The 24,834-nt window shown below is 42.9% G+C and overlaps 4 protein-coding genes across 12 annotated transcripts in view; 2 read left to right on the top strand and 2 right to left on the bottom strand.

The window, feature by feature from the left end:
- The window catches only part of LOC124194626 (A disintegrin and metalloproteinase with thrombospondin motifs 9-like), a 33,041-nt gene extending 16,824 nt beyond the window's left edge, over window positions 1-16,217 (bottom strand). For 4 of the 5 annotated variants that reach the window (XM_046588891.1, XM_046588893.1, XM_046588892.1 and 1 more), the window contains exons 1-7: window positions 15,911-16,217; window positions 15,770-15,840; window positions 14,715-15,677; window positions 9,568-10,006; window positions 7,822-7,973; window positions 7,474-7,731; window positions 4,675-4,906 (exon numbers count right to left, since the gene is read on the bottom strand). In XM_046588891.1, coding sequence (XP_046444847.1) covers window positions 4,675-4,906; window positions 7,474-7,731; window positions 7,822-7,973; window positions 9,568-9,823 — 898 coding nt within the window. In that variant the 5' untranslated portion in view covers window positions 9,824-10,006; window positions 14,715-15,677; window positions 15,770-15,840; window positions 15,911-16,217. Of the gene's footprint in view, window positions 1-1,112; window positions 1,269-4,674; window positions 4,907-7,473; window positions 7,732-7,821; window positions 7,974-9,567; window positions 10,007-14,714; window positions 15,678-15,769; window positions 15,841-15,910 lie in introns of those variants that run through there. The other variant, XM_046588895.1, reaches the window with a different exon arrangement.
- A 148-nt stretch (window positions 16,218-16,365) lies between these two features.
- Window positions 16,366-17,805, top strand: LOC124194638 (protein Asterix-like). Its single transcript, XM_046588918.1, has 4 exons — window positions 16,366-17,236; window positions 17,310-17,415; window positions 17,481-17,578; window positions 17,650-17,805. Exons 1-4 carry the CDS (start codon window positions 17,184-17,186, stop codon window positions 17,723-17,725), a joined length of 333 nt encoding a protein of 110 aa, XP_046444874.1. The 5' UTR covers window positions 16,366-17,183; the 3' UTR covers window positions 17,726-17,805.
- Window positions 17,806-18,458: 653 nt separating this feature from the next.
- LOC124194628 (cytosolic carboxypeptidase-like protein 5) lies at window positions 18,459-23,914 on the top strand. 5 transcript variants are annotated; one of them, XM_046588899.1, is made up of 13 exons: window positions 18,459-18,951; window positions 19,449-19,625; window positions 19,689-19,831; window positions 19,899-20,187; window positions 20,247-20,548; window positions 20,611-20,935; window positions 20,998-21,136; window positions 21,194-21,375; window positions 21,441-21,556; window positions 21,627-21,848; window positions 22,461-22,599; window positions 22,719-22,915; window positions 23,019-23,914. In XM_046588899.1, exons 2-13 carry the CDS (start codon window positions 19,451-19,453, stop codon window positions 23,397-23,399), a joined length of 2,610 nt encoding a protein of 869 aa, XP_046444855.1. In that variant the 5' UTR covers window positions 18,459-18,951; window positions 19,449-19,450; the 3' UTR covers window positions 23,400-23,914. The 5 variants fall into 5 exon arrangements, with proteins under 5 accessions (XP_046444855.1, XP_046444854.1, XP_046444857.1 ...); XM_046588898.1 differs by having other exon boundaries at window positions 18,808-18,951; window positions 19,002-19,625; XM_046588901.1 differs by having other exon boundaries at window positions 18,814-18,974.
- On the bottom strand, window positions 23,770-24,810 carry LOC124194636. Its single transcript, XM_046588917.1, has 3 exons — window positions 24,626-24,810; window positions 24,380-24,550; window positions 23,770-24,311 (listed from the first exon to the last, which is right to left on the bottom strand). The coding sequence occupies exons 1-3, from the start codon at window positions 24,678-24,680 to the stop codon at window positions 24,103-24,105; spliced, it is 435 nt and encodes a 144-aa protein (XP_046444873.1). The 5' UTR covers window positions 24,681-24,810; the 3' UTR covers window positions 23,770-24,102.
- Window positions 24,811-24,834: the final 24 nt, after the last annotated feature.

The following is a 24,834-nucleotide window of genomic DNA, read 5'->3' as shown; positions in this document are numbered from 1 at the left end:
TTAGATGGGCACTTAAGGGGTTCGAACGACACTCTGGCTGCATAGTGACAGGAAGGAATTCAATGGATGAGGAGCAGACTACCAATTCTTCTTGTTGAATGAATAAAAAACAAAATTTCCATATGGATGGAGGTAATTTCGTTCAGACATTTTGGGAATCGAAAGAATCTCGAGATGTGGAAGGGATCAATTTAAAGAAGAATCCCACACGGACGTTATTTTCATCAACATAAAACTAGAAAAAAAAGAGAAAATGGTGAGATAAATAAAAGCACAAGACCACCAAAATCAGATTCCAGGGCGGGTGATTTAAAAATTCCACAAAAGCCTTTCTTTCTCCCCTGATATTCTTTTGGGGCAGCACAAACCCATACGCATGTTGATTTCCAAATGGGACGACTCGGTTTATGACACGCCAAGAGGAGCAAAATCCCACCACCCAAATAGAATGACGACCGCCATGAACTCTACGAGATCTACAAGTTCATCGATTTTCAACTTTCTTTTGCCTTTTCTTTTTTATCGCCTTTGGAAATGGACACCAACGTTTGTGCCTTACCGTTCTCTTCTTCTGCTGTTTATTTTTCAACCTTTTTCCTTTTGATGAACGAACGAACGCACGCGCTGTCCCGAAAGAAGAAACACCAGGGCGTGTTTGAATGGCCCCACACCTTTTTCGTTCCGCCATGTTTTCCCATATGTTTTCTCGATTCTTTTATTACGTTTTCTCGAATGTCCATCTTCAACTGCAATGTCCGACTCGCCCCAAATCTGACCAGGTGCGGCCCAAAAGTCGTGAAAACACACACATCATCCTCTATGGTCATTCAAAAGTAATTTTTAAAAATAACAGACGTTTTTGAGTTGGCATTTCCCTGCGAAACGATTGTTAACAAAAATTTGTTGGGTTCGGTTTTTTTAGTGTTTAATCTACTAGAATTTCACTAAAGTTTAATGTAATTGCATCAATATTTTTTTCTCCAATTTTAGTTTTCGATTTTTCCCGACCTTTCTTTTAATTGCAAAATAATCTACGAAAAATATCTACCAGATGAAAAAATGGCGGTCGTTTGCCTCGTGGTAAGAACAAAGAAGCTGCTCAGAGCACTCACCTGTAAGTTTTGTTGTATGAATTTTTCCCCGAACGAACTGCAAGCATTCTTGTGATAAATTTACAAATCAAACTGTAACTAAAGTGGCTGAAGAAATTACTGCAGAAACAAAGATTTAGCACTGCGATGATGCGATCTGCTATTGATGACCAGAGACTGCCAAATGAAGCTGGCTGTGCAGACGACGTGGAAACCATATTGTGATTTTTGGCGGGCAACTAGACGACCACGATCAAAATCGGCAAGTCTCGACTCTATTCATTTTTAGAAAAAATTTGGGTTCGGTTTTTTTTGTGTTTAATTTACTGGAATTTCACTAAAGTCTAATGAATTTGCCTAAATATTTTTTCTCCTATTTTAGTTTTTTCGATTTCTTCTGACCTTTCCCCTATAATCTGCGAAAACTATCCACCAGATGGAATAAAATGGCAGTCGTTTGCTTCGTGGTGAGAACAAAGAAGCTGCTGCTCAATTATTCACCTGTAGGTTGTGTCGTGTGAATTTTTCCAGCTATCCTGAACTTCAAGTATTCTTGTGAGAAATTACTGTACCAGAAGTGACTGAAGAAATTACTGCAAAAATACGAAATTTAACATTGGCTGACTGCGAGTGAAAAACTGAGAGCGCCAAATGAACCAGGTGAGCAGACGACGTGAAAACCTCATTGTGATTTTTGGCGAACAACGAGACGACCCACGAGATCATCATCGGTAAGTCTCGTTTCATTTTAACTATTAACTAAGGTCGTGTTAGCTCCAATCTTTTCGAAAATTTCACGTGGCGAGTCCTGAAATTCTCGTATACGTTATTACCTTGGCCATTTTTATTGTCTGTTGAAATGTATACGACGAAAATGTTTGCTTCAAAGTGGACGTTTTTTAAGAGTCGGCGTGGAAATGTTTTTTCAAAGAGGATTTTAAAAATGGGGAAATGTATAAAACGTCAAAGACAAAGCGACAAAAGGGCGGACGTGGCGACAAGGGTGGAAACTTTGACAAGAGAATTGAACAACATTGTAACCAACGCGGCGTATCTCTGGCCGTGTGTAAAAGGCGACTCTTTAGATTGCTGTCGGATGCTGTGCAATCTTTTCCGAAAGAAAAAAGGCCCTCGTAGGAAAATGGACATGTTGACATTTCAGATAAATAGATAAAACAGAAGAAAAGACAAGCAGTGAGCCAAAAAGCCAACGAGCGCCACCGGTGTCATATATAACAGTAAAACTTTGAGTTGTTCTCGATTGTTGTTGTCCCATTTCCACCAGCACAAAATGGCAGGTAGACCGGGAGCATTGTGACCGGCAAACAAACACCATTCAAACAAAAAGTCTTATCTCTCACTCGAGTTTTATTTTGTTTCTAAACTTCTTTGACCACGTCATATCCGAATATGTCAGAAGCTCATGCAAAATCAATAGCGAAAGAATCGATTGGATCAATATTGAATGTTCAAAAAAGAAGCAAATATTTTCCTATATGACTCACCACAGTTGTTGTACACGTACGGTAAAACCCCCTTTCAACCTTTTCCATCAGTATGTAATACTACCTATAAATTCCATATCAAGTGATACTGGTTTTTGTTGTTCTACCTCGCCCATCCATCCATCCACCCTCCGGGCCGTGTGTCGTGTAGCCCAAAATTGGCCCGTCCACCTGCTGTATACCCGAAAGTATAATAATAGTCTCGGCATATAAATCATGCTGCGACGCTAGATGGACTTTTTGCTTGGCTGGCCATATCGAACGGCTTCATCTTTTATTGATGGGCACGCCGACACCTTACTGCCACTCTTTAATCTGATTCGATCAACCGAATAATTCTTTTCTATCGAAATGGCTTTTTGGGAGAGAGAGTGTATATCTTTGGGTTCACATCACAAATCATCTGACTATGCAGATCAAAAGAGACCACACAAAAGTCTTGGATGGTTACGAACGTAAAAGGAAGTTTGTCTTTTTATCTTTTTTTTTACCTGCCTCCCCTTTGCTGTAGATGACTCCATCATCATCTGATTCTTTTTCTGGCCCTCGTCCAAAAATGTTTTTTTATTTCTTTTCTTTACTTTTTTTTTCAAGGCGAAAAATGTTGAGAATAAAATCACGTATGCAAATGAACATTTCAACTGATTGTAAACAATGAGTTGATTTGAAACAAACTTGATGGAAATTTTTTTAGTTTCTTAATGCGTCATCGAGCCGAGAGAAAGAAAGAAAAAAGTTTGAAAATTCTCAGCAAAATAAATAAAAAAGAAAATTATTCAGAGACAGGTCATTCATCACCGATCCATTCATCATCAGCCAAATTAATGAATGGCTCTATACCACGAGCTGTACATGTACGAAAGAACCTTGCGAGCACTGCCGCAGCAGTTCTGTCCACCTTTTCTCTTTTTCTATCTCTCTATCCATCCGCTTTTTCCCCTACCACCAAACACACAGAGATCACGACCATATAAGGAACAAATGAATTAACATTTGATAATTATATAGTCAACGTTCGTTCGATGGGGGGAACGAACGTCAGTCAGTTTTCGACTGGTGACCTGTTTTTTTTCTTTCACGCCACAACTGGAAGATTCAGTTGTTATTAAAAGCTTCCCCTGTGAGAAATATCGTTTGTCCGCTTGATTTCTCTTTGTATTTTTATATTTTCAACTCTTTTTATTTTTTCGTGACGATTAAGAGTGATGGGCCAGCCATTGACGTAGTAGGGGCGTGCGGACCCAATCGAAGGGAAGAAAACATTCCCCCAGCGACTGTTGTTGTTATTTGCCGGTAACAAACAAATGATGTAATAGTTGTGTAGTAGTACGACGGTGTACTACTACTACTATACTCTACGGTAAACAAGACATTCCTCTTGTGTGGTTATGTACGTTTGAACAATTTTTCTCTCCCGGGCGGAGTGAAAATCGACTACTGGATGAGATGCGGGCAGCAGCGAATAACTGTGTAAAGGGGGATGCCACTCATGCCAGGAATGTTGTTCGCCCTACAGGTACTAGCCAGAGAGAGATTGTAACTGTCTGTCGGTGTGCCAAGCGGCGCTATTAAGGCGGTGGGTGACGTCATTTTTCATTTGCGCTTCATTGACGCGAGCTGCTGCGGTGGTGGGAAATTCTCTACGGCGACGGGCAACCCTTTTCTTTCTGTTTTGGCCATATCCATCGTTTTCACATCGTCCCTCACTGTCTGTGAATTGTCCGTGGCTTTATCGGCTGAACTGTTGGCCAGCAGACTCGATATGCAAATGCAACCGACAAGCCGCACTTTGACTCTCCGCTGTTGTTGGTCTTTCTCTCTCTGTGTGTACATTTGGTTTTGTTTTTTGGTTTCCATGACGGATGGATGAGGAAGCAAACGGCCTGGGCCTTGGGCTCCCCCGCGCCGTCTGACGTCATCCAACAATCTGACGGGAAGAAAATGTGTTCGTCCTCTTTGACTTGCAAGGGGTTTCTATTGGTTCAAGCGGTTAGCACCGATGATGTAACCCTTTTTTTCTTTTTGTTTTTTCCCGCGGGATGACTAACACGAACGAGACGGGACGAACGCGACCTTACCTGGAGGTGCGCCGTCGGATGGCGGATGATGATGGGAATCATCTCGCTGGGCTCGAACGGGACGACTCGTCGAACTGGATGGCAGCGGCTGCTCGAACCGGAACGGGTGCCGGACGCGGTAGATGACGTGGCGGACGGCACCTGTCGTTTGGCTGTGGTCCACTCGATTGCCATCGGTCAGTGGCGACGGTTCGATGAAGAAACTGCCACCACTCGTCCGTATATGGCCAGTCTGCGAGCAGAAAAATGGTGAATAAATGAATGCCCAATTGGTTTTTATTCTCAAAAAGAATCGAAAATCTTCGTCTTGACAAAAAGAAACCATTTTTTTACTGGGAATTTATTATTTCCCGCTCGTGACTCATCGCGTTGTTCTTTCAAGTTTAAGTGGGTCCGCACTTGTTTGTTAAGTTCTCAGAAGAAAACAGTTGGGTTTTCTCTAACTTCTGCCAAGCAGAACAATTATTTCCCCCCCAACCAAAAAGGACTTATTCTTTTCCCCACTCAAAGAAATGCGCCAAAGTGCCACATTGGGAGAAGAGGTTGTTGGTATGATGATGAACGAGCCAAGCGTGTGAATGGCTGGAACTGAATTACACAGTTGGCCATATTTCTATTCTTTTTCTAAAAGTTGCACGCGTGAGCTGCGGGAGAAGAAGAAAGGAACAAACCTCTTCTTCTTCTTCTTTTCTCTGAAAAATGTAAAGCACACCAACCACCGACCAAAATAGCTCGAACCAACTTGAACAAAGCAGAGCTCGAGAGTCTTTTGTAGAAGCAGCAGTTCAGCCGAGTGCTGTTGATCATTATTCAAATGTTTTTCAAATTCTTTTCTTGGCTAATTTTGAATGATACGACTGACGAGTTTGGCAGGAAATCACAGTTCTTGTTGTTTTTCTTCCGGAACGATTAGAGTTTTGTTTCGATCAGACGCGAACTTGTAATACTTTTTTGTTTGGGGAAGATTTAAAAAAAAGGACAGGCGCGGTAGTGCCGTCATCGTTGCCCAAGGACTTTTTTTCTTGATATTTATTCCATTGCTCACCAAAGAAAAAAAAATCCTTAACCTACACACACACATGCGAGTTCAGGGGCTGTGTGATGATCGAAGGCGAAAGAAAACAGATGAAATCTGAAATTCAAATCGCCCGCGCGCTCGTTCTCTAGCTGGCCATCGTTGACAGAGGAGAGAGAGAGTCAGACGTCTGGCGCACAAGTTTATCCATCCGATTCTTTAAGAAAAGATCCTTGAGGAAAGAAAGGGGGAAATTTTTTTCGCGTTTGGTTGTTGTTAATAACACACAGACAGAGGCACAGTGTGAGGCTGCTGTGAGATGGGTGGGAGGGGTCCTTTCCTTTTTCTATTTTTCGCACGTGCATTTTGGCGTGCAGCTGCGGGAGTAAAGGCGGGCCCAGCAGCGACTACGACCTTGTTATTAGCAATTCAGGGTCTTTGCAGCAGTGCGTTTTTCGTTTTGTTTTTCCTGCAGCTGACACTGACCCGTCGACTCGCCTGACGTGCGTTTCTCAATGGATTCCCAACGCCAAAATTTTTATCAAACCGCAAAATGTACACAACTCGGGTCAGTGCGGACGTGAGTCGAGAGATTTCTTATTCTCTTCAAATGCCCGTGACGTCATCCCCTTTCCCCGTTTCACGAATGACTTTTCTTTTCCCAACAATTTTTGTTTCACCTTTTTTTGAAATTTCGTGTTTCCCGCTCAGTTAATGACGACGTAAATTTCTCAATTAAGAAGGGGATGGTCATCAAATCCCCCCCATCCCAAGAAACAACAACAACAATTGTTTCCCCCTTTTGATTTCTTTTCCTAAATGAACAACCCAAGAGGAGGAGGATGACAGGGTGCCGCCCTTTTGGGTTGGTTTTTTCCCCTCACTAAGAAAAATATCCAAAAAAAGATGGTGGTGAAATTCTCTTGAAATAAATTTTGGGTGAGAATAAAAAAAAATAAAAAGGGGCTCTTCACGTTGACCCGTCGGCTTTGGGCGGGTCAAAGTTATCTAATGGGCAAGGCGCGTGTCCGCTTGATGAATCGACCAGGTGCTCTTAACGCTTGGCGGCAGTTCTTTTCCCCCCTTTGATAATTATATACACACACACACATCGAGTGGAATGGACGGGGGTAGAGAATAAGTATCAGCAGACATTTTTATGTGCTGCCTGACTGGCCTGGTGGCCCGTGTAAATGACGTCACACAACGGGCGATAAAAAGAAAACAAACCCCACCCAATAAGAAAAAGCGACCCCCCCCCCCCCTCTATCGGGGCCGTTGTATTTTATACACTAAACCCATTAACGATTTGACTATTTATACTTGAACAAACAACGCGGGGTCCGCCATGGTATATAGACGGACCGTATCGATCCTTGTGCCCATGGGCTCTCCCCCTCCAGACTGAAAGAAATGTTGTGCAATTTCACGATTTTGGCTATAAATACCCGAAACGTTTCATTGTGTTTTCATTCCTCTCTGTGCCCGGCTCTCCCTCCCATTTGTTTCTTTTCTTGTCCAGCCAAATGTGACGTTCTCTCTGCTCCATATACGCCAACTGCTGCTGAGACTGGGCTTGTGACTTTTGAGACCCTTGGCTTTGGCCATCATCAGCAGAAAACCTCAATTTTAGAACCTCCCGTCTCGTCGTCGTTTTTTCCCCAAGTCGTTTGACGTTGTCAAATGGCCCGTTTCGCTTCTTTCACTTTCTGACGGCCAGCAGTTGGGTTGTTTGACTGGGTTGGGGGTTTTAGTTGGTTTGGGGGAGGGCGTTCTAAGTTTACCAGTCCGTGACACAGGCTGAGGACGACCTTGGAGTCCCGGCCAGGAGCGGCCGCTCCTGCCTGCTGGTTCAGTGGTGGGTGCTGGACGACTTGACCGCGGTAGAAACAGCCTCGAAGTGGCCGCCAATCGTCCGGTTTCATTGACGACGACACGTTGTTGGCTTCGTCAATGAGCTGGATCACGTCGGCCCGTCCGCTGACGAAGAGTTGGTCGTCGCCGGCCGGTTCTAGATCCAGCCGTCCCCAAGACGATCCGTCCTGTAGGGTTGGTACACATCAAATGCCACGACAATTGGGAATTAGTATAGACGGACAACACAAGTCTGAGAGCAATGGGCGAAGGAATACCTGAAGGGTGAGCTGGTAGGAAGGATGCGGATGCCAGACGAGATCCCTCCGGCGACGATAGTGACGCTCGTTGGTTGCCTGGACGACGACGTCGGCGTCGTCGGCGGCCAACCGTTGCGGCCAGACATAGACGGCTCCTCCCGCTCCTCCGTCTGCATGTGTGTACATCAACGCGGTATCATTCCGTAATTCGCGCGCATATAAATCATTGCGGATGACGCCGAAACAAAATAGTTACGGACCAAGCAAAAAGGGGGTCGTCGCATTTGGCGTGATTCATCACGAGCTAATATTCCCCCCTTCCTAACCCCCTTACCCAGTTGAAGAATGATTCATTGGAGAGCGCAAAAGAATGGGCCGGCTGGCGGTTAAGAAAACCGCAGTCTGCCCCACTCATCACCGTGACGGGCAAAACGACGGGGGAAACCAAGAAAAAAACAAATTATTTTTTTTTTTTTTTTTATTATTATTTTAAAATCCGCACGCATACCGGGGCGGAAGGAAAAAATCTGGACGCGGACGTTTTGGCCCACCCTTGCGATGTGCGTGGATCGGCAGTATATTTATAAATAAAAATGGCGGTTCGCGCAGAATATACTATCCCGCGTGATTTTTCTTCTCTCGCCCTTCCATCCCGCCCTTCCAGCTCGTCCTCGAATTGTGTATATAAATATAAAGTGAGCTATAGCCCTATAGCTCTCTCTCTCTCTCTCTCTTTCGCAGATGTAGACAAAGCGCGGGATTCCTTATTTTAGATTTGTCGTGAAAATATTTTCCTTTTTTTTCTTCCCCCCAACCCAAGGGTGAGTCTGTTTTTATCGTCTGCTCAATTTTTCATTTCTCTCTACAATTCCATCCGGAATGGGCCGCTCAATGATGGGGCCAATGAACCCCAATGACGAGTATAGTCTCCAAGTTGGTCTCTGATATTGAGACTAACTCGACACGACACCCAAAAGATGTAAAGTGACAAATTGTTTGTTCTGTCGGAATTATTTTTTTGTTTTGTTTTTTACGACGGAGCAATTCCAGAAATGGGACGACCGATCGGGGCGGGGTCATCTCCACATCAAGTGGGGAAATTTTCATTTTTTATTTTTCGCCCGACAACGGAAGGAGGAAGTAGATCGTTGAGTGTTATGGCGATTCAACTTGTTTTTCTTTTTTTTTTTTTAAATTTGTTCCAGTCATTCGGACGGGTCAACGAACTTGTTGTAATCACTGGCCATAAATTATCCTATTCATTTCATTTTCCACTTTTGACTGTTGGTTTATAAAAAGACGAAAAATGAATTATTCCTTTGATGTGCGGGAGTGAGTTGACCCACCCCTGGACGAAATGTGAAGCGATTGGCTATAGAGTAGCGTGTCCTGTGCCGGCCACAACAAACACTCTGTACATGTATCGGGAGAAAAAAGATACGTAACACTTTTCTGAGCGCTGCGTGCTAAAGTTCACGTGCCGGAACAATGGCGCCAGCGCTAGCGCCCGTATGAAAAATGTTATTCTATATTTTTCGCCAGCCTATTTTTACAGAAATAATCCGCCGATCCAACTTGTAGAGAGAGAGAGAGGAAAAATGGAGGGCTTCAATAACCTGGTATACGACCTACGTGCACTTTTTCTTACGTAAACACTCGGAACTGAAAGACAAAGCCCAGAATTGCCGCATTCCTTTCGGTCTTAGGGGTACGATTTCTCCTCCCGAATTTATTTGATCCTCGAACAAAATTCCCAAAAATTACCTGATGTGAAATGCATTTCGTCTGGGTTGGGTTTGGTCCTCCTCGGGTTGGTGTCTACCGTCGTGGCGGTGGTCGTGTCATCTGTGATGGACTGACGATGATCGCCGATGAGCGACCACAGGGGAGCGGCGATAAGCGCCAAGAGGCAAGAGGCGATGGCGATGGCGAATAGGCCGCGCCACCTTCGACTCTTGTGTCTCTTTTCATCTTGGCTCATCTCGTAGCCGCTGCTGCTACTGTTTGGCTGGCTGGCCATTGGGTTCGCACTCTGATCGATCAAAAAAGACGAAGGCAATCAAGTCACTTTTTTTTCTTTTTTTTTCGGGTCTGGTCAATTCGCTCAAATTTTTAATTCCGATCTCTGCGCGTTGAATTTTGAAATTTCGATCGTCTCAAGTTGATGACATTTCCAGTCTGTTGCTGGAGGGGCTATTCCTTCCTGCGGATAAAATTAACAATAATTAATTTCGGGTTGGGTGACACATTTCAGGCGTATTGAGTTCGTGAGTGACGTAATGACGTTAGGCCATATGTCGGAGCTGTCGGGTCGATTCCGTGATCCCCCCACCATCAACTAATTTCCTTTTTTTTTTGAATGGACCAATGAAATCGGAGAATCGGATAAACTCCCGACGAACCAACGATATGTGCACATACCCAGTTCTAACAAACTATATACACACACACACCCTGTGGGTTGTTGCTGGCAGTGAGAGGGTAGGGATAATATATGTAACGACAACTCCTCCCGGAAGACGGCGGACTGGAGCCGCTAAAGCGCTCCAGCCGGGCCGACGCCACCGCCCGTATACAGGAACGAGAGTACACACAACACGTAAGAGAGGCGCTAAGCAACTCGGGTTCCTTTTGCCAGTGTGCAGTCGCCATATCCGCCCATTTTCTGCATTTAATCCAATAAGGTGATGGAAGAAGAGTGAAAACATCGGATTTCTCTCTCCTTCGCAGATGGGGGTTCTCTCCTTACCCCCATGCCACACCTCGCCAAGTGAAAAACAACATGCAAAAGACCCAACCGTCTGATGGAATCAACATCTGACCGACGTCAAGGACGAAAAACGGGTGCCCATTTTTTCTATCCCCCGACACCCCCCGCCAATTAACTAAGATAACACAAACACTTTTATATTTTCGGGTGGCAGTAGTAGTAGTAGCTCTTTGATGTCAATCATCGCCATCAAAAACCCACCCACCCGGCGGCAGCCGTTTGCAAGTTGTCTAATGTCAAGGTTTCGGTTGCTGGCTCTGCGTTGATCTGTGAAAGTGAAGGAAATCGCATTTGCCCATTTTTCTCGTCGTCTATTTGCGGGATTTCTAAATAACCCCCCTCCCCAAAAAATGAAAATAAAATAACGCGTGTACGTATATGTTGTAGCGGGTGCTGGAGCTGCCAGACCTCGTTAGGCTACCCCTCCTCCTTATATGTGTTGTCAGTTGCAACACGAAAGAGACTTTGAGACATTGCGCAAGCGGTCGACCCAATTTAATTTTTTCTTTTATAATTCACTCTCGCAGTTCTGCGCACGCAGCTCTCCCGCAAGTGGCCGGCCCATATGGTGGGGGGGAGAGTCCAATGGCCCCCCCGTAGTCTAGTGCCAGTCTCTTCTTCATCTTGGTACACACAGTGCCGATTATTTTTTTTAAATTCAATTTTACAACCCAAAAAGAAAAGAGAAGAGAGGCGAGGGATGCGTTTATATGTCCATTAATCAACGCCCAACATTCTGACTGTCATCGTGGCAATGACATTTGAAATGTTCACCAAAATGGCGAGTGGGTTCATCCACAGAGACTCGTGAATTTGATAAACGGCCGTCTTCAATCAAATTTCTCCCACAGTTGCCACATCATCCTTTTTTGGGAGGGAAAATTTTTTGAAAGTTTGAAAGACGACGACGCCTTGTATTCTCTCCATTTCAAATCGAGAAAGCGCGGCACATTCAAAAGCCTTTTTTTCTTCCCTTGGTGACATTTACTGCTCACTTCCTACTGTGCATAGGGGTAACCGCATTTTTAGCGGTAGCTTGTCAACTCTCGTCCCTTCAACAACCCAAAGAAAAGGACCCTCATATCGTTACGTCTTTGTGCATTCCTATATTGAGCTGGAAAGGAGAAGATGAAGGACACATTCTTCTCAAAGTCGAATTACGATATGCTGACTGCAGGGCGAGTCTGATCCAACCTCTAGAAAACCGTAGGGAGATTAAGTGGCGGCCATACAAGTCGATGGGGAATATTAGGAGAAGAATGTGTGGAGAGTGACACACACTTTTCCACCCCAAAATGGATCCCCTCTATAGCTGTGCACGAGTTTTAAAAGACTAGTAGAATGTGTCGGTTATCTTTTCGAGCGCAACAGCTACTAGACTTTTGAATGGACCCCCGCATTTTCGGTCGGGAATTTTCTTGATTTGGGGGAAAGAGAAGAAGAAAGGAGTTAATGAGTCTCTGTATATAATGTGGAGGACGTTGATGGATCATTCATTTTGTAATAGATCCCTCCACCCTCCAGGTGAAGGGAGTAGCTCGGCCAAAGAATCAGACAGAAACAACATTTTTTCTCTCTCTCCTGATTATCAGAGAAATATGGCGTGGCCGCATCTACCAATGTGACGTCATCCGAGCTCACGGGGATTATATTCCCTTTGGAAATGGTTTTTGGGAAGAAGAAAAAATGTACCCAAAAAAGGTTCAGATGATTTTTGATGAGCTTTTTTTCTTTTCTCGACCATATAAACAGAGATCAAAGGGGCGGTCCCCCCCCCCCCTTCCACCCGCGACTAGGATATTTACTCAGAAAAGATGTTTTGATTTCGGACACACAAAAGGCTAGTTGGTAGTACAACAACAACAGCAGCATTCCCTCCCTTTGAATGTAAACGCGACGGATAGAGATGGGCGAGTGGTCATTAGCGCAGCTGTTTGTGATCTAATCATTCAGGATCTGTGCTGTTAATTCCCTGGGCCATTTGAAATTGTCTGAGCTCTTCTCTTTTGTTTTCGAGTGTTTTTTACACTTCATTGGGGTTATGACGTTGGGGGGGTTTTGATGGGTCGGAGCCAAGTGAAACACATTTTTTCCCGTCTTTTGAACGTTGACATTGTCGCTAGAGAATTGGTCGTGAACCAAAGCCAGCGGGGAATATAAAACAAATAAGCGAGAGTGAGACAGGAAAAGGAAGAATAAAATATACCCAATAGATTGACACAATAATTTCATGTCGACTACAGCAGCTCCTTCTTCTTAGCTTTCAGACTTTTTGACTGCACATTTGTTCGGCTCGCAGCGCCCACAATATAACGTTTGGCGTTTTGATGGGGGGTGGGCCCCCACCCTTGGCTCATCTCCACACCCAGCGTGAGCGCCGGGCGCAACAGCACACGCGGACGGGTTCTATTCGCGCGGGTTCGCCTTTAATTATATCAGAAAAAAGAAAGAAAAAGAAGGAGAGAGAGAGAGAGAGAGAAAAACAACCACCGCACAGTGTGCACGAGAGAGAGAGGAGAGACTTGACCTCATTTTTTCCCCGACTGTTGTGGCGGCGGCTGCTGCGCGTGCCCGCACAAACCGTGCAAAATGGATTCAGCAGCCAAACTCGCCACCCCCATCTCTTATATAACACACACGCTCGGCAAGAGAGAGAAACAAACCGACAGAGAGAAGGAGAAAGAAAAAAAGTAGACCGAATTATAGTCGAAAGAAAGAGAGAAAGATAATCAAAAAACATGTGTCTAACTAGCCGGCCGGTATATATACAGTCCTGTAGTACAGAGCTGTGTGAAATAGAGAGAGAGAGGCTCTCTCTGTACGTGAAGCCCCGTCAGCGTGAAAATCCAATTTTTTCTTTCAAATTTCTTTAATGATTTTGCACAGCACGCGAACCGCCGTGCCGCTTTTTCCAGACGATGACCAGACATGCCGTGCAAACACACGCTCGCTTCTTTTTTTATAAATAAAAATTTTTTCTTTTTATTTCCTTTTTTAATTTGTGAGCTGAGAAAAAAAAATAAAAATTTCCGCCGGCGTGAGCGCAACAGCAGAAATCAGACGTTTCTCTGGTCTCCGTTTATGGCGGACTGTGTATAGTTTACTGGGCGGCCCTACTAAGTTTGATTTATGCGATGGACCACCGGTGTGTGTCTATGCGGATTGTATAGCAGATGTAGTAGCAGCAGCAGCAGTTGTGTATCTTTGGGTTTGGGGGAGGGGGGTAGGGTAATAACAAATGGTAACACATCATAATTGAATCAACAGACGGACGAATTCGTGTAACGACTAACGAGCTGCTGCTGCAAGCACCACATCATTTTACGATTCAATCCGTCACAAATGACGACCAGCCATTTCTTCTGCGCACGGGGTTAATTGAAAGATGATTCCAATCTGTTATTACGTGGCTTCCGATGACGGATCATTTTTTCCCCATCAGGACAAACGGGATAACAACAAAAATTTCGTGAGAAAATAGGAAACGCGCGCGAATGACAAAACTTGGGCGACTTGTATCAAAACTAAAGAGGAAGGAGAACCAACGTCATATTTTTGTGTGTTTTTTTCTCTCTTTTGTTGGTTTTTCGAGAGCTGCGCCCCGCTGCGTTCGGTTCGTTTTGAGTCTTTTTGGCTCGGTTCCCAGACAAGTAGAAGAAGCCATCTTTTCTTTTTCTTTTATTATTTTGAAAGAAAAAGAAATTCTCCATTTTCATGTCTTCCCTTTTGTTTTGTTTTGTGCCCGTCACGTTTCCGCATTGGAACCGTTCTTTCTTCTTTGGCCGTCTCGTGCGCCTCTGTATGTGTCCTTCATCCAGCGACTAATCGTTCCATTTCCCGCACCTTATCATTTCCCCACCGGATTGTTATTCCGCGCCAATCAAACAAACTTGTTCGCAGAAAACTCTCAAGTCGACTCATTCATACGAGATATACAACAGAGAGCCCCCCCCCCCCTTGAGGCCTTTCTTGTAAAAGTGGAAATGAATGGGCGAAATTCAGCGGTAAAAGTTATGCCGACAAAAATACTAAGACAATGGCCTTCGTAAATCGAGTAAAGGACGTGGCAATCAGACAAACAGACACACACACACATATGAAAAAGAAAGAAAGAATGTCTATTTAATTGCAGAATAATTACCCGGTCGTGTATGGGATAATATCCGAATTTGGAAGTGACAATGAACGCGGGCGACGAGAGGAGATAATTCCGCCTTGTTGTCTTGCCTTTCTTTCTGATTTTTAATGAGTCAAAAGATACACGCTCCTTTCAGTCACCTAATAATAGTTTGTGGCGATGGAATGGCAGCAGCAAGCAGCAGCAGTCGCCCTTTTTTTGGTCGCGGTAAAATCTTTTTCCGCGCGATGTGAACGGCGGCCACGAAATGACGGCGCGCCAAAGTTCGAAAAGGATCGAATCCGCACTGGCGCGGGCACCACAGGTTGGACGATGATGGCGATTGTGATGCTACACACACACAGAGACACATGCACACTCGACACGAGGCGAACTCGACACTTATTTCTTCTTCTTGTGGTGGCAGTGATGATTTGGGTTGTCAATGAATTTCACGAATTGGTCTCGAAAATTGGCAATTTCACTTTCGTCCAAGAGTTTATGAATGAAACGTCAAACGGACAAAGCGACGATGGACTCGAAATGATTTTGTGTTTGACCGGTTTCCGATGATAATATCGATCGTACAGCAGATTTCCCACCCAAAAAAAAAATACAATTTTGAATTTTTCTTCTGTTAGACTGGGTATGTGTGTGTGTGAGTCTTTTGTCTTGACTGGACAGCGCAAAATAGAAAAAATTGAAATTTGGTGTTTGGGTGTGTGTGAGAGAGGTGTTGTGTGTGTGTGTGTTGTCCGTGCCTGTGTGTAAATAAGAAAAAAAATGTATGTGTGTGTGTGTGTTATTTAGCGAACGCGAAAAAGAACACGAACAACAACACCAGCGCAACCCCGAACCGAAGCGTCCGATCGTAGCGGCTGACGGCCGCAGACTGAAACGACGACGATGAATTTCGTCTGGGGCTGGTGGCCATTGAACGCGGAGCGATGGCGGGTGGTGAGCAGCAGCACACGGCCAGGCTGTCAACTAATAAAGAGTCAAAAAGTAAAATAACACACGCACACACATTTCTTTCTTTCTTTTTCTGCACAGGACAGCCAATCATTCCATTCGAATACCTTCATTGCGGTTTTTTGAACAGTTATTAATCGCGATAGGTGCGAAATATCCGCCAAGAGAGATGTAGACACTAGAAAATAATTGCGATTACAATCTATATAATAGAAAAGATGTTTGATTTAAATTGAAATGATAATAACCTTCACATTCCCGATTCGCCGGCTGTTACGCTCGCCAGTACGAAACATTTCTCACTTTTGTTTTGTTTTGTTTGTTTGTTTCCGAGTCGTTTGATGTGTTTTGCATACTTCCTCTTGACGTCACTTGTTTTATTATTTTTCTTCTCTTTTTGACACACTCAACAGCTCAAGAAGGAAACGTGCCGCATTCGCCAAAGGAAAGGTTATCCAGTATAATGCACAGCACAGCCAAAGAAAAATGAAATTTAAAATTTGAAAAAAAAAAAAAAAAAAAGTGAAACGATACGCTCACGCGCGACAACGAACCGACACAGAGTAGGAGATTCGTCCGGTCCACTGGGCGGCTTTGACACTGAAACTTTTTAGCCACCACCAGGTGGTGTTGCTTGGCGAGTTCCAGGGAGAAAAACAACAAAATGTTTTGTGTGTGTGTTTTTCGGTCGGTTTGTCATTTTGAAAAGGTCTTCCTGCTGGGCGAGTCGATCGTCTCAAGTTTGCAAGTCTTCATTTTCTTGTTGTTGAAACTTTGGCAGAAACGGACTGACAGTTTTACGACGGAGAGGGGTGGTGGGGAGGTCAAGATCTTGTGCACTGTGTGCATGTAGAGTTGTTGTTTTGTGTGTGCGTGTGCGCTGGCGATGTAGCATGCAGGGCGACGGCACCGGAGTTTTCCCTAGTCAATATTTGTAGAAATCGGAGGACGCGTCACTCTCTTGTGTGTGTCTATGCGTGCAACAAGCAACCGGCCAACAGCACACAAATAACGGCTGGTCGAGTCGAGTTGGTTCAGCTGTTGAACGTTGACAAGAACGAAAAAGGGAGAAAAAGAGTCGGAAAAAGTGATGGCGATGGTTCAGAGAGAGAGGAAACCATGAAGGGAATGAGAAGCAGGAGAAGGAGAGATTGCAACTGTAACCAAATTGAGAATTTGAAACCGTCGCGTACAACAAGTAAGTTGCTGAACTGTAGAAGCTGCGTCATCAAGGTCTACTCCGGGCATCAAATTGCCACACACACTTATTCAAATAAAGGCCGCGGAAATTATAGAGGAAGGAATGCGCTTCGACGAAAAAAAAAAAACACCACAATCTCTTTTTTAAAAAACACGCCACTTTGCTCGTGACCTTGTTTGAAGCTTGTTATTTTCACCGCTAGATGGCGTGAGCTCACTACGTCGAGGCAAAGATTTTGACGTTGCCCGATTGCGTCGTCTGAAGCAAATATTTTGGCTAATTGAATTACACTCGATCGTCATCCGGTAACTTTGAGAAAAATGTTCGGCGTTAATAACTCTTCTGATTCGAGAAGATCCGATAAGATTCACCGGTAATCAAAATTAATTATTGCTTTCTAATTCCGATTTATTTCCAACGAGACTTTTTGTTTGCCCTTTACAAAGTTATAAGGCATCGGCTTTCAACCAGAATCAAAATGGAGAAGACTTGACTCCTGATTATATGAATGTGTTGGGTATGGTTTTCAGCATGTGCGGGTTGATGATGAGAGTAAGCGACTTCACTTTATTTCAACAATGTTCAGTTTGATCTAACATACAAATTAAATTATTCAGTTGAAATGGTGTGCCTGGGCTGCTCTGTACTGCTCTTGCATAAGTTTTGCCAGTTCCAAAATCAACGATGACACCAAACAGATCCTCAGCAGCTTCATGTAATTCATTTAAATTCTTAACATTTATCTGTCATGTTGAATCACAATTCTTTTTCCTTTAAAAATTTTAGGCTTTCCATTTCTGCTGTTGTCATGTCTTATCTTCAAAACCCAACTCCCATGGTCTTACCCTGGTCAAGTGTTTGAAGATCATTATCACTGAAACAAAAAAAAACAACCCTAATTTGAATAGATTGCCCAAGAATAAACATTTTGAATTCCTTTTATTCGCGACATACGGGAATCAATATCCTGGTCAACTTAACGATGGCAGCCAGGAGTAACAGCCAAAGAGGAATAAAAATATAATAGAGAGCAATGCCAGAAGAGGGACTGTCTAGTCTATTACACAGAAGACACTGAAATGTGATTTTGAGCAGTATAGGGGACATGAGTGTTACCAGTTTCTTGCAAAAATACCATGGTCTAGAGCGTAAGTGTTGAGAACAATGCTGTGAGAAAATGTGAAGAGCCAACAGAACAATTATGAGACAATCCCAGAACCAGACAGGCACCAAGACCAGGAACCAGCTCCATTGGGTTCTGTGATCTATATTGATATATAATAAAAAATATATTAGATTATTGAGATGTAAAATTGTTAGATGATATCACAAACTGTGTACCAAGTTGCAGAACCAGAAGTATCAGGAATACCAGAGCTACAAACCAGGCAACTAATGCCCTATGAAGCAAAGCCATGGAGCTGACTTGTTGTTACGGATGAAAACTTTGCAATATCCTAAATGTTACCAGTCTGAGAATTGAAACAAACAACATTAGATTGGGGTGAAAGCAAAAAATAAATGTTGTTGACATTGATATATAATCCTTTTCTCATGACATGATGGCTAACTGAAAATGAAATATAACTTACCAGTTCAATTTGTGTTATCACATGTACCATTTCAGGATTTTTAATGTAACTTGTTTTGTCACAATTTAACAATAAAAAAAGGCACAAGGGAACACAATACCAGTCAGAGTTTTAAACAAGGGTTTAGTCAGTAACGTCGACATAGGCATACATCGATGGACAAAGTTTTCACGTATCTTTAAAATATTTTGCCGAACAACTTGAATACTCTGCGACGAAGCATAACTCGCACGTTTTTCGAAAATTTTATGTGTTGATAACACAAGGATAAAGTTTTCTCGCGATACAAAATTAACAATGCGGAATCAATTCTTGTAGATCGGCCATAGATGTCATTTCTGTAATAGCAGACGAAAAGACGCCATTGTTGTTTTCATTTTTCACAAGAGAGATACAGTAAAACTTGCTTCTAGTTTTCGATAATTAATATAGTAGTTGTAGATCATTTCAAAGGCTCGCAACATTCCTGCTCATAATCCGATTCCTCCCAGAATTGGTAATAAAATAATATAGGAAAAGGTTAATTTAAAACTTACTTCGTATCAGTGTTCTCAAGGTTAACAAAGGCGATGAACCCGTACGCTGTTATTACCTAGTAAAGCTTCCTAGTTCTTTATTATTTGGGGTTTTGATCCAAGTGAAAGATAATCCGCTGGTAGTGAATAAATCGATAACCTTCTCTGTTCAAAGTAACGTAGAAAATTTTTGCATATCTTGTATGTTCACCTCATGTTGAATTGCACACATTTTTATTGCTAGCATTCTCTTAGTATTTAGATGTTAATCACCAAGATTAAAGTCTTGTTGTGAAGCATTTAGTTAACCTTTTTCTCTTTTAAAAACATTAATGAAATTTATCCCAAATTTATCATATTCGTTAGCAATATTTGGTATGTGAATCCCGTTGTAACTTTTACTTTTCCTCTGCACATTTAGTGATTGATGTACAATATATGTCTAAGTATATTCATTTCTTTGTGCTTATTTTAACAGGAATGAATGAAACTATTGGAAGTTTCCACTTTCACTCTGATTTTGACTCTGGGAACTTGGCGAAGGTGGTGATTAATGAAAAAAATGACAATGAATTTCATCTTTGGACACTGCCTGACTGTGCCAACACACCTTATGAAAATGGTAACAGGACTTGGTTCTACTTTGGAGTTAAAGGTCAGTAATGCTTTTATTCACAGCCACTGGCTGAACATGACTAACATTGTTTCATGTGTGTAGGACCATGCAATACCACAGTAAAGTTTAATATTATGAATCTAAACCGACAAGCAAAGCTGTATAGTCAAGGGATGAAGCCTCTATACAAAGTACTCCCTCATCAAGAACAGTGGGAGCGCATAAAAGACAAACCATTGTGCAGCGTAAGATTTCATACGCCTTCTTTGTGTAATAATTTGAAGTTAAAATATTGTTAACCGTTCTTTGCAGATGGAAGATCAAAGCTTTGTACTAAGCTTTAAGTTTACCATGCCATCGGAGGAGAATTCTACCGTCTACTTTGCCTTTTGCTATCCTTACTCATATTCTGACTTGCTTTGTGATTTGGACGCGCTGGATGCCCGATTTTCAGCCAGAGAAGGAAACATTTATTTCGGACGGGAGCTTTTGTGCAATTCCTTGGAGCAACGACGGGTTGATTTAGTAACTGTAACACGGAACGGGGACGAAAATCGTCGTGATAAGCCTGTTGTTTTCGTTAGCGCTCGAGTTCATCCAGGTAAAGTATTTTCGTATGTGCAGTTTACGTTTACGTAAATTAATTATCATTCTCTTTAGGAGAGACACCTTCGAGTTTTGTTTTGAAGGGCTTCATGGACTTCATTTTGAAAGAGGATGATATCCGTGCACAAAAACTGCGCGAGAATTTTATCTTTCTGTTGGTCCCCATGCTTAATCCTGATGGAGTGTACCGAGGACACTACAGAACTGATAGTCGAGGAGTTAATCTCAACAGAGTATACCTTGAGACGAACGCTGAATTGCATCCGACTATTGCTGCCACCAAACAGCTTTTGATAGATCTGGCCAAAGAGGACTTGGTTATGGAAACGAATTCCATGTGTAAACTAGAACAGCAGGTAGGCTGAAGTGTTATAGATTTATTTATTGTTTCAAAACTAACCATTTGACCGAAATACAGGTTAAAGATGCGCTGACGGTAGAAACAGATGATTCTAACTGCCGGGACACTTCGGACACATTATGGCCACTTAGCTTTAAAAATGATGGAGGCCGCACGAACTTTGCTGGACTTCAATTTCCAAATACCTCAGAAGGAGCTCCTATATCGATGTCGTCGTCAGCCATCCTTAGTGGAAGTACACTTGAGGGCGCCGAAGAGGGAGACGTTAGTGCGCAATATTTTGATGTCGCTCCAGCAACATCCATCTGCCCTGCAGCTGTTCCATCCAGCAAATCTCGACTGTTTGCCTACATAGACTTACATGGCCATGCGTCCAAAAGAGGTTATTATTACCAACATGCGAACTTTCAGTATAGTGTAACCTCAATTTCTTCTGTGTCGTAGGCATCTTTATCTATGGGAATCATTTCAAAGACGCAAACCAGCAAGTCGAGTGTCTTCTCCTGCCAAAATTGATCTCGCTCAACAGCCAACACTTTGATTTCTGGGCTTGCAATTTCTCTGAAAAGAACATGCGGCAAAGGTTAGTCGATTTTATGTGTCAGCAGTATACATTTTATTGATTAATTTTGTTCATCAGAGATAAACGTGATGGATTAAGCAAAGAGGGTTCCGGTCGTGTCGCCATTTCGAAGTTGACTGGCATCCCGAGGAGTTACACGCTCGAATGCAACTATAACACTGGACGTATGCGTAATATTTTGAGCCCCCTGCCAACGGATAAGTTTCCACTGTTTCACGCAACTAGTGCTGATGCCAAAGGTATTGCACGGGCTCAGCATCACTACTGTTTGTCGAATTCCAATACTAACGAAATTCTCGTATAGATGACGAACGTTTAGAGGGATCAACCATATCGCGCAGGAGGACTGTCAGTGCCGGACCAAGTTTAACGGATGCATTTGCTCCACCAGTTCCTTATGCAGAGCAATCGTTCCAGGAGGTATCATCAATATTCAACACTACCGATGTTTTTTTTTAGAATTTCACGTAAATAGCTGACTCGCTCTTAGGTTGGCGAAGCTATGGCCGTGTCACTTCTTGATCTTATTGGGGCCAATCCAATGAGTCGTCTACCACAATCAACTTACGGAGACGTTGAAGGGGCCCGTCAATGGATTCGACTTCACTGCCTAGGACAACGCCGGTTTCCCTTTGTGGAAGCCGATGCCGACGAAGAAAGTGCCGGTTCTCATCTACCCTCTAGCGTTGCAACAACAAACTCACTTCAACAGGTTACAACCGTTTAATCCTTTTATCGTCTATTATCACACCTTTTACGCGTGGCGAAAAGTCTTGCTTTCCTCGTTTCAAATTTGCAACCATACCGACAAATTTAACAGTCCCTACTCTTGAGATTTTGAGATTCTAGAAAATTTGTATTGTACACTTGTTAAAGATTTGATAAGATAGCGACCCATGTCGTCCATAGGGTCTTCTTTCAAGAATAATGATACATAATTCTTCCCTCTGCCTTCCAAGAAAGTAATTTTATTTGGAATGAAGCTTTTAGTTTCTTAAATAGATATTGTCAATAACACTTTCTAGTCTACAAGTACGAAGTTTTGAAGAAAAAAGATCCCCAGCAAGCTTTGGCTGACAGCCCACCTAACTTTATTTTGACAGCTCTTTATTTTCGTTCGACATTCGTCCGTCGCTTTGTGTGTTTGTACTCTTTTCGTCCTCATATTTTTATTTTGAACGATAACACAATACATTCCCTTCGTCTGGGCCCCATTGGATTGCTCTTTTAAAGTCTTTTCACGTGGCGTTTAGTTGCCAAAGCACATTTCATTCAACTAATATTAACGAACTGCCTGCAAACTCGTGCAATCTGCACTCTTCAGGTTTCTCAGCGAGATTCTCTAGCCCTCGCCACCACTTCGACACCGACGACTGGCGATTTGGCTTCGACTGTCATGTCCCACATGCCGGCAAAGAGACTTTCGCCAGGGAAAAGACTACCCAAATCCAGAGACAAAACTAGTGAGTTCCACATTTGCTGGTGTATCATTGTTAGGACTTTGTGGTGTCTCAATCCCACCACTTCTCCTATCGGTCGGTTGTTTTTTTTTTCCACCCCTTTCATGGTTTGTTTGCATCAGATCGTGTTCGTGTTCGTAAGCCTTGGCCTGGCAGTCCCCGGATGAAGGAGTCGCCCAATCAGAGCCCCAAACAACAGGGACCATCTCCGGTGGACTTTGCACCCTCTTCACCCAGCTACCAGCACTTTCCCAAGCAGGTCAAAAGCCCACCGAGCGCTCGTCGTGTTCCCAGGAAAAAGTCTTTGAGGAAAACTAAAGTAAGTATCATTTCTTCTTTTGATTTTGGCCGTGACACTGATACGCAAACTGGTTGAAACCTGAAATGATGATTCTTGTTTTTTTTGTTTTGTTTTTTTTTAGGTTCAACCCGTCGTGAAGAAGGATGGAGTCGTTGACGTCGAGCTGAATGCTACACCACACGCTACTTCTCCAGCTTCACCGCCCAAGCAATTGCTTAAGCGAAAGCGTCGCAAGTCTAGAACCATCAGTCTCAGCGAAAGCTGTAAAGAAAAACGGAAGTTTAAGGGATCGCCCGTAGCGGTTGCGGCGGTTGCGGCTGCAGTAGTGGCTGCCTCTGATAATAATCATCCCACAGATGTGGACTATTCTCAGCCTTCTACCTCGGCATCTACTCGCTCGCAAACAAAATCGGTGCTAGTTAAAAAGAAAAAGTTGCTGAAGAAACGTAATGCCACCAGCGTTCTTCAGAAGAAAAAACGAATCACTCTTATTACCGAGTGATGATGATGATGACTACATGCTAGTACCACGCATAAATCATTTCTCCTTCTCATTCCCTTATTATTATTTTTTTTTTTTTTATTTGATTATTTTTTTGTTTTTTGTTATTACTTAATATTTAGGACACTTAAGTAATCAATCTGATTTCACTACGTAGCTTAGTTCACTTCTCTGGTCGTGGCAAAACACGCTCAAAATCTATTGATGACTTAAATAACCATACTTGCAATCATCCAAAAAGAAAGTATAGTTATTCGTTGATTAACGAACATATTGGCTGTTCTGTCCGAGAGAAAGTCTCCAAACGAAGCTGTGTGTATTCAGTTCTATCACACTCAGAAAATGTGGAAATCCAGCCTCGCTATTCATATACGTATGAAGAAACTATGATGAATATTTATTAAAGAAGATCCTTTGATGTAAAACGAACAAACTCTTGTAAAAATCGTGTTTTCAGTTGAACTTTGCACGGAAGAAAAATACAGTAGATGCTGCGCTTTTCTGTTTCACAACTAGACGACCTCTGTCCTGTTTTCTCATGTATCGTTTTATTCTTTTAGCAAGATAGTCAGAAATCCATTGCGTCCTTAAACCAAAATTGTTTGAAATGTTATAACAGTGCGGTGTCTGATTAATTTAGCTCTAATTTTTGTTTTGTTTGTTTTTCATTATGCTCGATATTTCTTTAAAATAATCTAATAATTTACAACAGGAATTTTGGACCTAGTAGAGCCACAACGGCGAACGAAAACAAAGTGGACAAAACCATCTTAACGTTAGCGCCAGCGTTGCAGCCGTCGTGATCGCAAGTGCAAATAAATTGGCGACCACCCATTCCAGTTTTCTGGGTGCAAGCATTGGTAGCCACATCATCTTGACCACATTCGCGAATTACCCTGACGTTGGACTCGACTGAAAATATGAGAAGATCGAAAAATCGTTGGAATCAGTCAGTAACAAGTTTAAGTAAAACGACTTACTTCCAGCGATATCTGGTGCGTCTTGGTCAATTTTCCTGCAAACAGTGTGCTGCTTAGCTCCTCCGGACAGTTCGTTGCAGTCCCTCAAGAAATTGGGGTTTAACGTGTGAGTGTCGGAACATCCCGTCTTGTTTGTTGCAGAGTTGCATACGTAGCATTTAATGGCATCGCCTATGGAACAAGATTCAAAAATTGAAAATATTCGTTAGATTGACTTTAAATTGAGGGACGAATGCCGCAACTTGCCAGTGGAAATGAAGAAGGCGGACAAGACAATCGAGCACAAGATCAGAGAATTCATTTCGGATTTTTAGATGGATGGAAAGGAAACTTGTAGGTGCAGCCTAACAGTTGGATACGAGAGGCTTATAAAACACTCAACTGTCGATCTGAATAGCTTGCCAACGTCTGCGTCGAATCTCTCTGCGTTCGATTTATTTTCTTGGCCGTTTTTC

This window comes from Daphnia pulex, chromosome 5, assembly GCF_021134715.1.
Source record: "Daphnia pulex isolate KAP4 chromosome 5, ASM2113471v1".
Lineage (NCBI taxonomy): Eukaryota > Metazoa > Arthropoda > Branchiopoda > Diplostraca > Daphniidae > Daphnia > Daphnia pulex.
The sequence above is the reverse complement of the archived record's forward strand: the minus strand, read 5'-3'. Positions and strand labels throughout refer to the sequence as shown.

Excerpts from the sequence above, each read along its gene's own strand:
- LOC124194636 (XM_046588917.1), bottom strand. The coding sequence starts at position 24,680 with ATGAATTCTCTGATCTTGTGCTCGATTGTCTTGTCCGCCTTCTTCATT. Across the intron at positions 24,551-24,625 it reads CGCCTTCTTCATTTCCACTG|GCGATGCCATTAAATGCTAC; the intron begins GCAAGTTGCGGC and ends CTTGTTCCATAG. Across the intron at positions 24,312-24,379 it reads CGCACCAGATATCGCTGGAA|TCGAGTCCAACGTCAGGGTA; the intron begins GTAAGTCGTTTT and ends TCATATTTTCAG.
- LOC124194638 (XM_046588918.1), top strand. The coding sequence starts at position 17,184 with ATGTTCGGCGTTAATAACTCTTCTGATTCGAGAAGATCCGATAAGATT. Across the intron at positions 17,237-17,309 it reads AGATCCGATAAGATTCACCG|TTATAAGGCATCGGCTTTCA; the intron begins GTAATCAAAATT and ends CCCTTTACAAAG. Across the intron at positions 17,579-17,649 it reads CAGATCCTCAGCAGCTTCAT|GCTTTCCATTTCTGCTGTTG; the intron begins GTAATTCATTTA and ends TAAAAATTTTAG.
- LOC124194628 (XM_046588896.1), top strand. The coding sequence starts at position 19,303 with ATGAAATTTATCCCAAATTTATCATATTCGTTAGCAATATTTG. Across the intron at positions 21,849-22,460 it reads CAACAAACTCACTTCAACAG|GTTTCTCAGCGAGATTCTCT; the intron begins GTTACAACCGTT and ends TGCACTCTTCAG. Across the intron at positions 22,916-23,018 it reads AGTCTTTGAGGAAAACTAAA|GTTCAACCCGTCGTGAAGAA; the intron begins GTAAGTATCATT and ends GTTTTTTTTTAG.